The 16032-nt window shown below is 57.1% G+C and overlaps 1 protein-coding gene across 1 annotated transcript in view; it reads left to right on the forward strand.

The window, feature by feature from the left end:
* Positions 1 to 707: 707 nt before the first annotated feature.
* The window catches only part of LOC123083768 (uncharacterized), a 71010-nt gene continuing 55685 nt past the window's right edge, over positions 708 to 16032 (forward strand). The window contains exon 1 of the mRNA XM_044505702.1: positions 708 to 870. Within this exon, the coding sequence (XP_044361637.1) occupies positions 708 to 870 (163 nt within the window). The remainder of the gene's footprint in view (positions 871 to 16032) is intronic.

Here is a 16032-nt window from a genome sequence, read left to right on the forward strand (position 1 = left end):
AGCCGGCGGGCCCCAGTAGCCGGCGCAGAAGCCGGAGAGCGTAGACACAGACGGCTGGGCCCCGCGCCCAGCCGGATTACCATTGTACCCCCGGGGGGTAGGCCTATATAAACCCCCCGAGGCATCCATGGAAAGAGAGATCAATCCCTGCTAGTTTTAGACACCACGTAGGGAGGAGAAGAGAGCAAGCCTTGCCCTTCTTCCTCCTCTCGCCAAACAGCTCAAGGAGCATCGTGTAGCTACTTATTCATCTAGTGATCATGCGGAGACCCCGCAGAGCAGCAGTAGGGGTGTTATCTCCACGGAGAGCCCCGAAGCTGGGTAAGATTCGTCGGCGTGCATGTCTTCGCCTCATCCCGTTTCCAGGCACCGCCGACGTCTTATTGGCTCCCACAATGATAAGCCACCCGTTGGCATATGTCGCACCTACCACCCGACATTTGGCGCCCACCGTGGGGCCAGGTGCACCGTCGTCCGGAGACCTATTCTGGACGGGAACCCTCTTCCTCCCCCGCGAGCGTTGCCAGCCCGGCACGCCCGATGGCGCTTGCCACGACACGCTACAAGGCATCACCAACATCTGTGTGGCAAGCAACCTCGCCGATCTCCTTGACAAGACCCTCATCTCCGACGAGCTCGCCTCCGACGCGGGCACCGACCACCTCGTCAACCTCCTCGGCCAGCTCCACGTCTCCGACGAGCCTGCCATGGACTTGGAGTCAGTTGGTTCCACCGATCCGATGCCTGTCGACTCCGACATGGCCTCACTCGACACTTTCCTCACCGACGTCGCAATCTACAACGACCCGCTTCCCCGGGTTGATGGCTACGACGCTGTCACCACCGAGGTGATGGTCATCGGCCACGGCGGTGCTTCCGACGAAAGCACCCACGACGCCCCGCACGCGGCGGTCCACGACTTGTTCATCCCCTTCCCGGCCGATGCCGACGCTGAAGCACTGGAAGCTCGCCGCCTTGCCCTCCTCGCGGAGGGACGGAAGTTGGTTTCCATGAGATGCCTCGCTGAGGCCCACCGACGCGAGGCCAACCGCGCCGCCTTTGGCACGCCGCCCCCAGGCGGGCCCAGCCGGGCTGGCGTTGTCGTCGCCGATACGCTAGGATTCGACCGCCCAGTCTACACCACTCCACTCGAGAACCTGCACGCCGCCCAGGCGGCCGTAGACGAGCTGGATGGGCTGGGAGCCGAAGAACTCCCCCACATGACCCGACGCATCCAGCAGCTGATCGATGCAGCCGCGCGGCGGCACGAAGCCGACGCCCACGCGGAAAGCCCTCCCCCGTGCCGAGATCATGGCGTGACGTCCCGGACGCCGACTACGGGCAAAACCCGCGCGCGGCGCGACATAGAGCCGGCTACCAGCCGAAGCCGAACCCAAATCTCCATCGAGCGAGACGCAGAAGGCCACCCCCGGGCCGTGGAGTGGCGGGGCAACCCGCCTCCGCCCCGGCCCCGTGGAGACAGATATCCCACCCCGCCGCCTGTTGCGCATCTGACTCTCAGCGGCCGGCTAGGTCGCCGCGAAGGAGTCGGCGAGAACGACGCCCGCCATCGGATCGACCGCCTGGCGCGATCCCTGGCGCTAGAAGAAGAAGACGATGTCGGCCCGCCTTGCTTCGGCCCCCGCATCCGTGACGAGCCCTTCCCCAAAGGGTTCTCGCTCACAAGAGACACGCCCAAGTACAACGGCTCCATGAAGCCGGAAGATTGGTTGATCGACTACTCCACGGCGGTTAGCATAGCCAACAGCAACAGGCGCGTTGCCGTGAAGTACGTGCCCCTCATGCTGTAGGGCACGGCGCGGACCTGGCTCAACAGCCTCAAGCCATACAACATCAACAGCTGGCTAGACTTCACAGAAGCCTTCGTCCGCAACTTCACCAACACCTACAAGCGGGCTCCCAAGCCCAGACAGCTCTCCTTGTGCGTACAAGGCCCCGCTGAGTCCACTCGCGACTACCTCATGCGTTGGGCCGAGCTCCACAACTCTTGCGAAGGGGTGCACAAGGTGCAAGCCATAGAATACTTCACTGTCGGGTGCCGAGAAGGCACCCTCCTCAAGCACAAGCTCCTCTGCGACGAGCCAACTACCCTGGACGAGCTTCTGGTCATAGCGGACAAGTACGCCACCGCCGACTCCTCGATGAAGACCGAACTCCGGGTAGACGCGTCCAGAAAGGTACTCAACCCGGCACCCAAGACGCCGGCTGGGGACTCCAGCCGATGCCCACACCAGAACGACCACAAGCGCAAGGGCCCCGTGCCGCCCTCCACCAGTCGGCAGGTGGCAACAGTCGAAGATGAGCAGCCTGAAGCGCGGCCCACACCCAAGAAGCAGAGGGGCGGCAAGCCGGCTTGGCAGCCGGCCTTCTCCTACGAACAGACTCTCGACGCCCCGTGCAAGTTCCACAGCGGCGCGAAGCCGTCCAATCACACGACCTGGAAGTGCCACTGGCTCACCCGAATCTCCAAAGGCGAAGGGCTCGCACCGCCTCCGGCTCCGCAGCCGCCGGCCGCTCGGCCCACAGTCGGAGCCGTGCACGATGAGTTCCCCGACGAGCATGCCGCCTATGTCATCTTTACGAGCCAGCCCGAAGACCGGCGCAACAAACGCCGAGCGCACCAAGAAGTCAGCATGGTTGCTGCCAACCCCGCCGAGCACACGCACTGGTCAGAAAAACCTATCAGGTGGAGCCGGACCGGCTACCCAGAGGTGATGCTGTCTCTCGGCTCTTATGCGTTGGTTTTGGATGCCACCCTTGCAACGGATAGACGCGCTGCCCGTTTCTCCCGCGTGCTGATAGACGACGGGAGCAGCATCAACATCCTGTACCGTGACACCATGGAGAAGCTGAATGTCAAGACAAAGCAACTCGTGCCTACTCGGACTGTGTTCCATGGCATCGTACCCGGCTTGTCCTGCGCCCCCATTGGTAAGATCAAGATTGATGTACTTTTTGGGGACAAGGAGCATTTCCGCCGGGATGCGATCTGGTTTGAAGTGGTGGACCTGGAGAGCCCCTACCATGCATTGCTTGGCCCACCTGCCTTGGCCAGGTTCATGGCAGTTCCCCACTATGCATACCTCAAGATGAAGATACCGAGCACCAAAGGCGTCATCACCGTAGCCGGCGATTACAAGAAGTCCTCTGAGTGCGCAACAGCCAGTAGCCGGCTGGCCGAGTCCCTTGTGATTGCCGAAGAAAAGAAGATGATGGACCGAGTCGTGGCCATAGCCGGCAAGCAGTCGGCCTTGTCCCCCGATCCCAAGGAGCATGATGCTCAAGGATCTTTCCAGCCGGCCAAGGAGACGAAGAAGATACCTCTTGACCCCGAGCACCCAGAGAGGTTTGCCGTCATCGGGGCAAACCTAAGCAGCAAATAGGAAGGCGAGCTCGCCGATTTCCTCCGTGAGAATTGGGACATCTTTGCATGGTCTCCCAAGGACATGCCGGGTGTTCCGAAGGAATTTGCCGAGCACAAACTACACGTCCGAGAAGATGCAAAGCCGGTCAAACAACCTGTCTGCCGATTGTCGGAGGAGAAACGCAGGATTGTGGGAGAGGAGATAGCCCGGCTTCTGGTAGCCGGCTTTATTATGGAAGTTTTCTTTCCAGAGTGGCTCGCTAACCCGGTCCTCGTGCTAAAGAAGAACAACATGTGGCGCATGTGTATAGACTACACGAGCCTCAACAAGGCCTGCCCCAAAGATCCCTTTGCCCTACCAAGGATTGACCAAGTGATAGACTCCACGGCCGGATGCGAGCTGTTGAGTTTCTTGGATGCTTACTCAGGGTATCACCAGATAAAGTTAGATCCGGCAGACCGCCTGAAGACCGCCTTCATCACGCCATTCGGAGCCTTCTGCTACCTGACTATGACATTCGGCTTGAGAAATGCCGGTGCCACTTTTCAGCGTTGCATGCAGAAGTGCCTCCTCAAGCAACTCGGCAGAAATGCCCACGTCTACATAGACGACATTGTGGTGAAGACGGAGAAGCGCGGCACCTTGCTGGAAGACCTCAAGGAAACATTTGAGAACCTACGCCGGTTCCAAATCAAGCTTAACCCCGAGAAATGCATGTTCGGAGCGCCAGCTGGCCAGCTCCTAGGCTTCCTGGTCTCCGAACGCGGCATCAAATGCAACCCAGTAAAGATCAAGGCCATTGAGAGAATGGCGATTCCCACCAAACTTCGAGACGTCCAGAAGTTTACCGGATGCTTGGCCTCCCTGAACCGCTTCATCAGCCGGCTCGGAGAGAAAGCTCTTCCCCTCTACCGCCTCATGAAGAAGACCAACCACTTCGAGTGGAATGACCAAGCCGACCAAGCTTTTCACGAGCTGAAGAAGATGCTGGCCATGCCGCATGTCCTGGCGGCGCCGACTGAGAAAGAGCCCATGCTCCTCTACATCGCCGCAACCAGCCGGGTGGTCAGCACCGTCATCGTAGTCCAGCGCCCAGAAGAAGGCCGAGCCCAGCCGGTCCAGAGGCCGGTGTACTATTTGAGCGAGGTGCTGTCTACCTCGAAGCAGAACTACCCGCACTACCAGAAGATGTGCTACGGCATTTACTTCGCCGCCAAGAAGTTGAAGCCCTACTTCCAAGAGTATCCCATCACGGTTGTATGCACCGCCCCGCTGGCCGAGATCATAGGTAGCCGGGATGCATCCGGCCGGGTGGCGAAATGGGCCATCAAGCTGGCCCCCTACACGATCTTCTACCAGCCTCGCACCGCCATCAAGTCCCAAGCATTGGACGACTTCCTCGTCGACTAGGCCGAGACCCAGTACCTACCGCTGGCTCCCGACTCCACTCATTGGCGCATGCATTTCGATGGGTCCAAGATGCGCACCGGCTTGGGAGTCGGCGTCATCCTCACCTCTCCCAAAGGGGACAAGCTCAGATACACGCTGCAAATTCACTTTGCCGCCTCCAACAACGTGGCCGAGTACGAGGCGCTCATACACGGGCTCCGGCTTGCCAAAGAACTCGGCATTCGCCGGATCCTATGTTATGGCGACTCGGACTTGGTGGTCCAGCAATCATCTGGCGACTGGGATGCCAAGGACGCAAATATGGCAAGCTACCGCTTCCTCGTTCAGCAGATCAGCGGGTATTTTGAAGGATGCGAGTTTCTCCATGTACCACGAGCCGACAACAAGCCAGCTGATGCCCTGGCTCGAATAGGCGCCACTCGGCAAGCAATACCAACCGGTGTCTCTCTACAACGCCTCCTCAAGCCGTCTATCAAGCCATCTCCAGAGTCCGATTCCATCTTCGTACCGCCTGACCCCGATACAGCCGGGCCCGGCTCGAAGAACCAAGAAGGTGACCCAGGGACTTCGATAGTCGGCCAGGGGACATCAGCAGGCGTCTCGGGGACTTCCGTAGTTACGCCCGACCCAGGGACTGCCACACCCGTCTCGGGGACTGCGGTAGTCGGCCCGGAGACTGCACCAACACGACAGGCGGCGACCGACTCCAACATTTCACCACCCAGCCTGCCCGCCCTGGTCGCAGTAGTCGCATTGGCAATAGAAGAAGTCACAGCTCCATCATGGGCTCAATCCATCCTCAACTTCCTAATAAACCAAGATCTGCCGGCTGACGAAGTAGAGGCAAGACAAGTCCAACGCCGAGCCGGAGCATACACAATCGTCAACAGAGAACTCGTCAAGCGCAGTGTCACTGGGGTCCTCCAGCGATGCGTCGAGCAAGAGAAGGGCACTGCAATCCTCGGAGACATCCACCAAGGAGAATGCGGCCACCATGCGGCCTCAAGATCACTCGTCGCCAAAGCCTTCCGCCATGGTTTCTTTTGGCTGACTGCTTTGGATGACGCCAAGGAGTTAGTTAAACATTGCAAAGGGTGCCAACTCTTCAGCTCCAAGCAACACATGCCGGCTTCAGCACTCAAGACCATTCCCCTCACTTGGCCCTTCACCGTTTGGGGACTGGACATGGTGGGCCCGTTCAAAACGGCGCGCGGCGGCATGACACATCTGCTTGTCGCCGTGGACAAATTCACCAAATGGATTGAGGCAAAGCCGATCAAGAAGCTGAATGGGCCGACTGCCGTGACATTTATCGCAGATATAACAACTCGGTACGGTGTACCACACAACATCATCACGGACAATGGCACGAATTTCGCCAAGGGAGCCTTGGCACGTTTCTGCGCGATGCAAGGCATCCGGTTGGACCTAGCTTCCGTTGCCCACCCACAGTCAAACGGCCAGGTCGAGCGAGCCAATGGCCTCATCCTTTCCGGCATCAAGCCCCGACTGATCGTACCACTGGAGCGTTCAGCCGGCTATTGGCTCGATGAGCTGCCGGCTGTCCTCTGGAGTCTGTGCACTACACCAAACAAGTCAACCGACTTCACTCCTTTCTTCCTCGTATATGGTGCCGAGGCGGTCATCCCAACTGACATCGAGTTCGACTCGCCTCGGGTGACCATCTACACGGAAGCCGAGGCCAAGGAAGCATGAGAAGACGGCGTCGACCTGCTGGAAGAAGGCCAGCTGTTAGCCCTCAGCCGGTCCGCTATCTATCAGCAGGGCCTGCACCGCTACCACAGCCGAAAGGTCAAGCCAAGATCCTTCCAAGAGGGCGATCTTGTGCTCCGGCTGATCCAGCGAACAACCGGCCAGCACAAGCTCTCGGCCCCTTGGGAGGGCCCCTTTGTCATCAGCAGAGCCTTAGGCAACGACTCCTACTACCTGATCGACGCGCAGAAGCCGAAGGCACGAAAGAGAGACGACTCCGGCAAGGAGTCGGAACAACCATGGAACGCCAACCTCCTCCGAAGGTTTTACAGTTGAAATGCAGTACATATCACGCTAACTTTTGTACTAAGTACGAGACAATAGGCCCCCGGAGGAGAGCTCAGGGACTGCCATCTTTTATCTATGAATGAAAAGTATCATGCTTATGGCCTTGTCATTGCATTCACTTTTTCCGTCCGGCACCGGGTTCGACTAGTCGGCCCGGGGACTGGCCGCCTGGAGTTATATTAGAAGTCCTACCCGCAGTCAGACAAGTAGTGTGCCGGCTCCCAAGCCTTCTCTTGCCAAAAGTCGCAGTTCAAAGGACCGGCTATCCGGCTGGCAAGAGTTAAAGGCAGGAACGGGTGACCACACGAAAAACGGCTAGGGACTAACGGACTAATATAACAAAAGCCAGTTTTTCTTCCACCGCCGACCGGCTACCAGAGTAGCCGGCCGGCCGGCTTCCATTCACCTTGCTCCAATCTAAGAAAGCTCAAGTACTTGCCTTCCCAGAAGGGGAAGGCGGCAAAGGAAACAGCCTAAGGATAAAAGGCGTACATGAATGGAAACCAAACACACAATAATATTTACATAAAAGACCTTCAAAAGGCCAGCATTCAACATAGTTCGAATACACCCCCAGTGGGTGGAACTGCGCAAGTTTAATAAAGTTGTTCAAAAGGCAACAAGCAGGAAAAAACAAGGACGGCAGACTAGGCCAAGGGAGCGACTGGCAAGTCAGGTAGGTTGGTGGAGACGGCAGTGCCGGCTGGAGGAGTGGCCGGCTGGCCAACCTCGGCATGATCACCGCCTCCCGCAGAGGGCGCGCTAGCACGCGCCTTGTTGCCGGAGGCACGATCAGGCTGAGGCTGGCTGCCCACTTCACCAGTCGGCTCAACGTCTTCGCCTTCCTCTCCTTCGCCGTCTTCGCCTTCATCGCTGGAGGCGATCTCCTCTGCCGAGTCTTCACCCGCTGCCGGGTCCAGCCCGAACCACTCCTCCGGCTGGGCAACGCCGTCGTCATTGATCTCAGGAGCGAAGACGCTGATGTCAGTACACTCGGCGATCGTCGAAGCGCGCTGAGCGATAGCCGGCCGCACCTCCTCGAACTCTTCGTCGGCCTCCAGCCGCCAGGTGCGCAGCTGGTCCAGGTTCAGCCCCGGATACCAGGCTCGGACGAACTCCAGCGCCCGCCCAGCTCCAAGCCGGGCTGCCGACGCTTTCCAGGCCTCGAAGCGGCCAACCGCCACCTCCAGCCAGTCGGCAGTCCGATTCGGGGTGCGGGGAATCGTCTCGCTTGGCCAGAGGGCGGCCAACACCTGCGCCCCGGCGCGCTGGAGGCGGCGGAGCATATGGTGAGCCGGCTGCAGCCGGGCTTGGACTGCCAAGAGCTGCTCCTCGAGCGTCCGGCTTGCGTCCGGCGCGATTTCAGCCCCCGCCTGCCGGCGTGCCTTGCGGTGGGCCTCGATGGATTGGGTGGCGAAGACGGAGTAGCCGGGAAAGTAGTCTGCACAGAGAACAAAAAGCAGCACAAGTTAGAACACAAATCAGGGATCAAAGGGCAAGCAGGGAGTGAAGAAGGCGGCTTACCGTCGATCAGATCCTCGATACGGCTGAAGCCCTCGCTCAGCGCCTGCTTCGCTTCAGCCCAGCCCTCCGCTTCGGTCTCGAACTTGGCCTTCAGGGCGTCCTCGTTGTCCTGCGCCTTCTTCAGGGCCGCCTTATGGCTCTCCTCCTGGTCGGCCAACTTCTTGACCAGGCGGTCACGCTCCAGGACCAAGGCGCTGTACTCGGCTTCCTTGGCGCGAAGGGCGGCTTGGGCCCCGCTGAGCTGCTCCCTCAAGTCGGCATTGGCTCCTGCAAGCATGAAGACAAAGGAAATTAATAAGATGAAGTCGTCAAGGAAGATCCGACCCGGCTGCTCAGCAGTCGGCCCGAATCTCGGCGACTACACCCAGTGGGTGTGCTGACGCGCCCCCACAGGAGATGAATGAAACAAATACGCACTCCGGCTGCTGGTCAGGTCCTCGGTTCTCCTGCCCAGCTCCTGAGCCTGGGAGTTGAAGGCGGCTGCACGGAGGTTGTGATACTCCTGAAAGATTATACAGGAAGCAAGGATAAGTTAAGTTGTCAGAACCTAGTAAGTTCCAAGCCGCCTGCGCAGCAACCGGCTCGGAACTCGGGGACTACACCCAGTGGGTGCGCTGACGCGCCCCCACGGAAGAAACCAAAAGAATAAAATAACCAAGGCCAGAAGACTCACCCGGATGACGGCCCGCATCGAGAGAAACTCTTGAGTGTATCTCTGCAGCGAGGCAGCCTGAGCTTGAAGCCGGTTCTGGACCTCCTGGGCTGCCGCGTTCAGCTCGCCCGTCCCCCCGCTGGGAGTCCACTCGGACGTGCTGGCGCGGGCCGCCTCCAGGGCCTCCGCCGTCTGGCTGGCGCCCGCTGCTCGGTGTGGTTCCGGCACGGAGGCGCCACCTCCTGCGCGCCGGTGCAATGCCGGCTGCACCTTGAGGCCGGCCCCTGCTTCTGGCTCGCCCCTGGACGGCTGCTCTGGCGCCGCAGCTGATTGGCGCTTTGGCCCGCTCCAGTCAGGGCCGTCTGCAACGCCCCCTCCACGAAGATCACGTGGTCCTCCCGCCCCTCCATCACCGGCGGGCCTTGGTCGACCTCCTTCGACGGGGGCACGGGAATGTTGGGGGCCACGACGCGGAGGGGAACAATGAGCAGCGGAGGCCGGTTGTGCGAGGCCTCCGCCTCCGTCTCCGCGGCTGCCGCTTTCGCCCGGGCCTTGGCCGCCGCTTCGGCCTGCTCCTTCGTCGCCTGGGCGGTCCTTCGCTCTGCCGCCTCCCACTCCTCCCGCGCCTCCCGCGCGTTCCGCTCCATGGCCTCCCTAAGGTCGCGCGGGGGTCCACGCGGCGGGAGCTTGAGGACCCTCCAGTCGGCCCGACTATGGAGCCGCCAAGACCTCGCTTGAGAGAAAGCGGCGCCCTGTCCGGCAAGAAAAGAAAGGTTTAGAAGAGCTTCGGACGAAAAAGACAAAAAATAATATACGCAAGACATTCAACGACTTACGTAGAGACCACCTGCGGCTGCTTCACCACCTTGCGGAAGCGGGCCACCTTCGCGGCCGCCTCATCCTGCTTGGTCGCCGCTGTGGAAGCCTTGGATTTCTTCGGCCGGCTGCCGAAGAAGGTCGATGCGGCCTGGCGCTTCTGCGCGCCGCCACGGGCAGCCGGCACGGCGGACGAGCCCGCGCCTTGATGATCAGGCGCCGGCTGGCGGTGCGGGGCGACTTCGACCTCGTCGTCGTCCGGCCAGTCTTCGAAGCTGGACCCGAGTCCCGCGTCCCCGGCCTCGTCACCTTCCCCCACGATGGCGTCTTCCATGGCGGCCGCTCCCAGGTCCGGATCGTCGGTGTCGTCCACCGTGCGATCGGGGAGGAGCTGGTGCTCTACCCCCGCGGCCATGGCTGTCGGCGGAAGAAGAGGGTTCTGCTAAAAGTAAACCAATTGATCAAGAGTCGGCTATCATGAGGCCGACTACAAAAAGGAAGAAAAGAAGAAAGAACTTACGGAAGGCGGAGGGTTGGCGCGGGAATACGGCTCCTTGCTGTATCGCAAATCCTCGGCGAGCTTGCAGTTGGAGGTGTAATTCACCATGTAAGACACCTCTACGTGAGGCATCTCCCTGGTGCTCAGCCGGCACGGGTCGAAGCGGCCGCTCATCTGGCAAATCATGTGAGGCCGGCCTTGGAGCGGAAGAACCCGGCGCTCCACGAAGGCGGCCACCAAGTCGGCCCCGGTCAGGCCCTCCGACTAGATCATCACCCGAAGCCGGGAGACGGCTGCGTTCTCGGCCTGAGACAGCGACCTGGCCTGGTAGCTCCACGAAGGTTGCCTCCCAGCCGGCGGGCCGGCTACGTAAGCTGGCAGGTTGACGTAGTCGCCTTGCTGGGCGACGTTCTTCACATAAAAATAAGACTTCTGCCAAAGCTTCACCGACTGGATCAGCGGAATGGACGGGAACAGATTGTTCTCGCTCGCCCGCGACGACGGTGCCGAGCTTGCTTTGGAAGAACTCCCCCCAGAGCTCGAGCGTGGGGAGAACTCCAAGAAAACCCTCGCACAGGGTGACGAAGGCCGACAGCAGCATCACCGTGTTGGGCGTGAGGTGATGCGGCTGGAGGTGGTAGAATTTGAGGAAGGCTCGAAGGAATCCGCTCGCCGGGAGGCCGAAGCCGTGCAGGCAGTGCGAGCGGAAGATTACCTGCTCGCCCTCCTCTGGTGCCGGCGAAATCTCCCTCGTCGGCGCTTGACGAACCCGCACTAGGTTCTCGCCAAGCAGACGCCGCGTCCGGCGGAGGAACTCGACGTGGTCCTCGTGGACGTTGGAGCCATCCCACGAGCTCGACAACGCCATGGGAGCAATGCGGCAGGGAGCAAGACGAAGCGACAGCGAAACGGCGCGGCAAAGGGTTGCCGTGGCGGGGAGCAAGACGAAGCGACGGCGGAACGGCGCTGCGAAGAGTTGCTGCGGCAAAGAGAAGAAGAAGGAGGGCGAGAAGGGGAGGAGTGAGGGAGAGCGCGCGAGCCTCTGCCGCTCCCCATCCTCCTCCTACTTATAGACCACGCGGCCAAGCCGAGGAGGCGCAGCGTGGGGGAATGTGGGGATCAACTGCGCCCACTCCCCCACGTCCCGCGATTATTGTGCCTTGATGGCAGAATAAAACTACCGCGGGGAGGCGAGCGGTCCATGTGGGCCGCAGAAGATCCGCGCTCGGACCGAGGCCCGCGAGTGGCGGGCCCGGGCCTGCGGCGGCGTCCCGTCGCGCGCGTGCGTTGGCAGGACTTCCTCGCCACGTGGCCCGTGGAATGGCGCGGGGTCGCTCGCAGGGCGACCCACGTTCCCGCCTATAAGAAATGGAGCTTTCCGAAGACGGCGCGCACACGCAAAAGCCGGCCCCTCGGGATAGGAAGCTGACCTAGCTTCTCGTCCCTTTGTCCGCCTCGATGCTCAATCAGCTTCGGGGACTACTGTCGGAGTAAATAACCATGGGTAGCCTAGCCGGCTCCCCCTGGCCCTTCTGAAAAAATTACGAGCCGATTCGGCCCTCAGGAATCCAAGACACAGGGCCGCCTTCCCCTTGCCGGCTGTCTCCAGGCCGGTTATCGGAAGGCGGCCCGACTTCAGCCCTCATGAAGAAACGTCGTGGGAGGGCCGGCTCCGAGAAGCCGGCTCCCATAAAGCGGTCAAGATCGTGCCCTCGAAGTCTGCATCCACATAACGGCGATGTGATGGGGCATGGCTACAGTGAAGCCTGCCACCCCCGAATCCCAGAGCATGCCTGGCACAGTGCGCCGTACGGGTGGCCATGACCCGTCCGGCGCGGCACTGTTGCCACGATGACCCTGATGTCAACCACGATGGACCGCCGGCACGGCCCACAGGCGGTGGGCCCCTTCGGGCAGAGAGACACCCGAAGGCGGCCAGGCCTCCCCCAGTCGGCCCAAGATAGAGTCGGCTCCCTACAGCCGGCTTGCCACCTCCCTCGAAGAAGACGCCCCATTAAGGAGACAAGACGCGGTGAGGCTACAGCGATCGCCCGCCGGGCGGCGGCACTGTAGCCATGCCCACCTCGGCGAAGCCCTCATCACCAAGATTAAGCAACAGTAACCAGCCGCCGAAAAGGCCCTGGACAGTGGGGCCTGCCTGTCGACCAAGGAGCCGGCAGCCGGCGGGACCCACGAGCCGGCGGGCCCCAGCAGCCGGCGCAGAAGCCGGAGAGCGTAGACACAGATGGCTGGGTCCCGCGCCCAGCCGGATTACCATTGTACCCCCGGGGGGTAGGCCTATATAAACCCCCCGGGGCATCCATGCAAAGAGAGATCGATCCCTGCTAGTTTTAGACACCACGTAGGGAGGAGAAGAGAGCAAGCCTTGCCCTTCTTCCTCCTCTCGCCAAACGGCTCAAGGAGCATCGTGTAGCTACTTATTCATCTAGTGATCATGCGGAGACCCCGCAGAGCAGCAGTAGGGGTGTTATCTCCACGGAGAGCCCCGAAGCTGGGTAAGATTCGTCGGCGTGCATGTCTTCGCCCCATCCCGTTTCCAGGCACCGCCGACGTCTTATTGGCTCCCACAATGATAAGCCACCCGTTGGCATATGTCGCACCTACCACCCCACAGGAACCCACTTGACCAAGGCCTTAGGAGCTTCTTCAAATGCATCAATCTCCTCTTGAAGCTTGTCCTTGCCTTTTTGCCTGTGGTATTATGGTGGAAGATCATCTTGAGCTTGTGTCCCCTTAAAAGAAGTAGGATCATACTTCTCTTATTGAGGAACAAACTTCGTCTTGGGGTATTGATCTTCTTCCTACTCAACTCCATTGGCATTGAACTTTCGTTCAAAACCAACACCTTGATTTTTCCGGTGTCTTCCTTGCTTTCATATAATTTCCTCAAATTGCTTACTACTGGCAAGGCTCTTGTAAACACCTTTCTCTATAATTCCCTTCAATAAGTTATTTTCTTGCTCAAGTGTAACTTGGCTAAGAGAATCATTAGTGGAATCAAGAGAAGTACTAGAAGCAACAATATTGGATTTAACATGATCATTGTTACTACTAGAAGAAGAATCTTTCTTACCCTTGTTGCTAGATTTTACTTGTGGCATGTAAGTAGACAAGATTAAATGCTTGGCAATGTAAGAAGAACTTCTCTTGCGAAGATCATCATTGATTGCTTTTAAGAATCCATGCTCTTGCTCAAGGTTGAGCTTTTTAAAGCGTAGCTTCTCATGAGTCTTTAAAAGTTCTCGATGATCTTCCAAGGTAGTTTCATGAGCTAACTTAAGAGTGTTTAGTTCTTTAGTTAGACGCTCAATCTCCTTCTTATCATCACCATTCGTTTTATCTTGATTAGCATGATTAATAGCAAGTTCATCATAGTTTTCATTACTAGAGTTATCAACAAGTAAATCATCATCACCTAGCAAATCATCTTCATCACTATTGAAATTAACATACTCGGGGTGTGATACCTTTGGGCCTTTAGCCATGAAGCATATTACAATTCCTTCATTTGGTGAGTCAAATATGTCTTAGGAGTTGGTTGACACAAGTGCTAGACCGGCAACACCTTCATCTTGAGTATATTCGGAGTCGGAGTGATAACTAATCTCGGAGTGATGGTCGGAGTCGGAGTCGGATACCCATTCACCAACGTGAGCTTGATGTCTTCGTTTGTGTAGCTCCTTGATGACCTCTCCTTCCTTTCCGAATCCTTGCTTCTCCGAGAGGTTCTTCGTTCATAACGATCATCTCTACTCCTTCTCTCTCTTGGAGGTGATTCTTCTCCTCTACTTCTCCTTTTGGGTGAATCTTCTCTTCTTTTGTAGGGAGCCGTACACTCATTGGAGTTGTGTCCGGGTCTTCAACAATTGTAGCAAGCATGCTCACGACTAGAAGATCTTTTTTCATTGTAGGGCCTTGACTTGGTACATCTTTCTTTGCTTCTACTCTTGTAGAACTTGTTGAAATTCTTCACCATTAAGCTCAATTTCTCATTAAAGGCTTGTTTCTCACTTAATGATGTAGGAGCATCACATGAGGCCTTGTAAGCACCACTAGACTTGTTGTGAAGCTCTTCTTTATCCTTGAGTGACATATCATGAGCAACAATTCTTCCAATGACTTATGTTGGCTTGAGATCTTTGTAATTGGGCATCATTTGGATCAATGTGCACACGGTATCATATTTTCCATCCAAGGCTCTTAGGATCTTCTTGATGATGAATCTATTGGTCATCTCTTCACTTCCTAAGCCGACAATCTCATTTGTGATGAGAGCAAGCCTAGAGTACATTTCAGCGACACCTTCACCATCCTTCATTTTGAACTTGTCAAGCTGACTTTGAAGCACATCCAATTTGGATTCCTTGACGTAGTCGGTACCTTCATGCATATCAATAAAAGTATCCCAAATTTCCTTTGCATTCTCAAGACGGCTGATTTTGTTGAATTCTTCGGGGCACAATCTGTTGAAGAGGATATTGCAAGCTTCAGCATTGTATTGCAGTATCTTCAACTCTTCCGTGGTAGCTTCACAGTTTGGTTCTCTCCCATCAAAGAATTCACCTTGCAAGCCAATACACACAATAGCCTAAACGGCGGGGTTATGTCTAAGAATATGCATTTTCATCTTATGCTTCCAACTAGCAAAATTAGTACCATCAAAGTAAGGACCTCTATGGTTTTAATTTCCCTCGCTAGATGCCATACTCTCCTAGGTTCTGAAACCAAGGCTATGATCACCAAAGCTATGAAAATCAAGGCAAATGGAGACCAAAGCTCTGATACCACTTGTAGGATCGAAAGTATGTCTAGAGGGGGTGATTAGACTACTTGACCAAATAAAAATCTATCCTTTTCCCAATTTTAAGTCTTGGCAGATTTTAGCAACTTAGCACAAGTCAAGCAATCAACCTACACATGCAAGTCTAAGAGTATAGCAGCGGAATGTAAAAACATTGCACATGAAGGTAAACGGGGAGTTTGGAGGGAGCAAACACAATGTAGACACAGAGATTTTTTGGCGTGGTTCCGATAGGTGGTGCTATCGTACATCCACGCTGATGGAGACTTCAACCCATGAAGGGTAACGACTGCGCGAGTCCACGAAGGGCTCCACCCACTAAGGGTCCATGAAGAAGCAACCTTGTCTATCCCACCATGGCCATCGGCCACGAAGGACTTTCCTCACTAGGGTAGATCTTTCATGAAGTAGGCGATCTCCTTGCCCTTACAAACTCCTTGGTTCAACTCCACAATCTTGTCGGAGGCTCACAAGTGACACCTAACCAATCTAGGACACACCACTCTCCAAAAGGTAATAGATGGTGTGTTGATGATGAACTCCTTCCTCTTGTGCTTCAAATGATAGTCTCCCCAACACTCAACTCTCTCTCACAGATTTGGATTTGGTGGAAAGATGATTTGAGTGGAAAGCAACTTGGGGAAGGCTAGAGATCAAGATTCTTGTGGTTGGAATGGTATATCTACGTCTCAACACATGAGTAGGTGGTTCTCTCTTATAAAGTGTATGCTGGACATGTAGGCACGTTCTGATGGCTCTCTCCACGAATGAAGAGTGGGTGGAGGGGTATATATAGCCTCCACACAAATCCTAACCGTTACACACAATTTACCAAGCTCGGTGAGACCAAATCATGAAACTC

The sequence above is a fragment of the Triticum aestivum genome, chromosome 4A (assembly GCF_018294505.1).
Source record: "Triticum aestivum cultivar Chinese Spring chromosome 4A, IWGSC CS RefSeq v2.1, whole genome shotgun sequence".
In the NCBI taxonomy this organism is placed as follows: Eukaryota; Viridiplantae; Streptophyta; class Magnoliopsida; order Poales; family Poaceae; genus Triticum; species Triticum aestivum.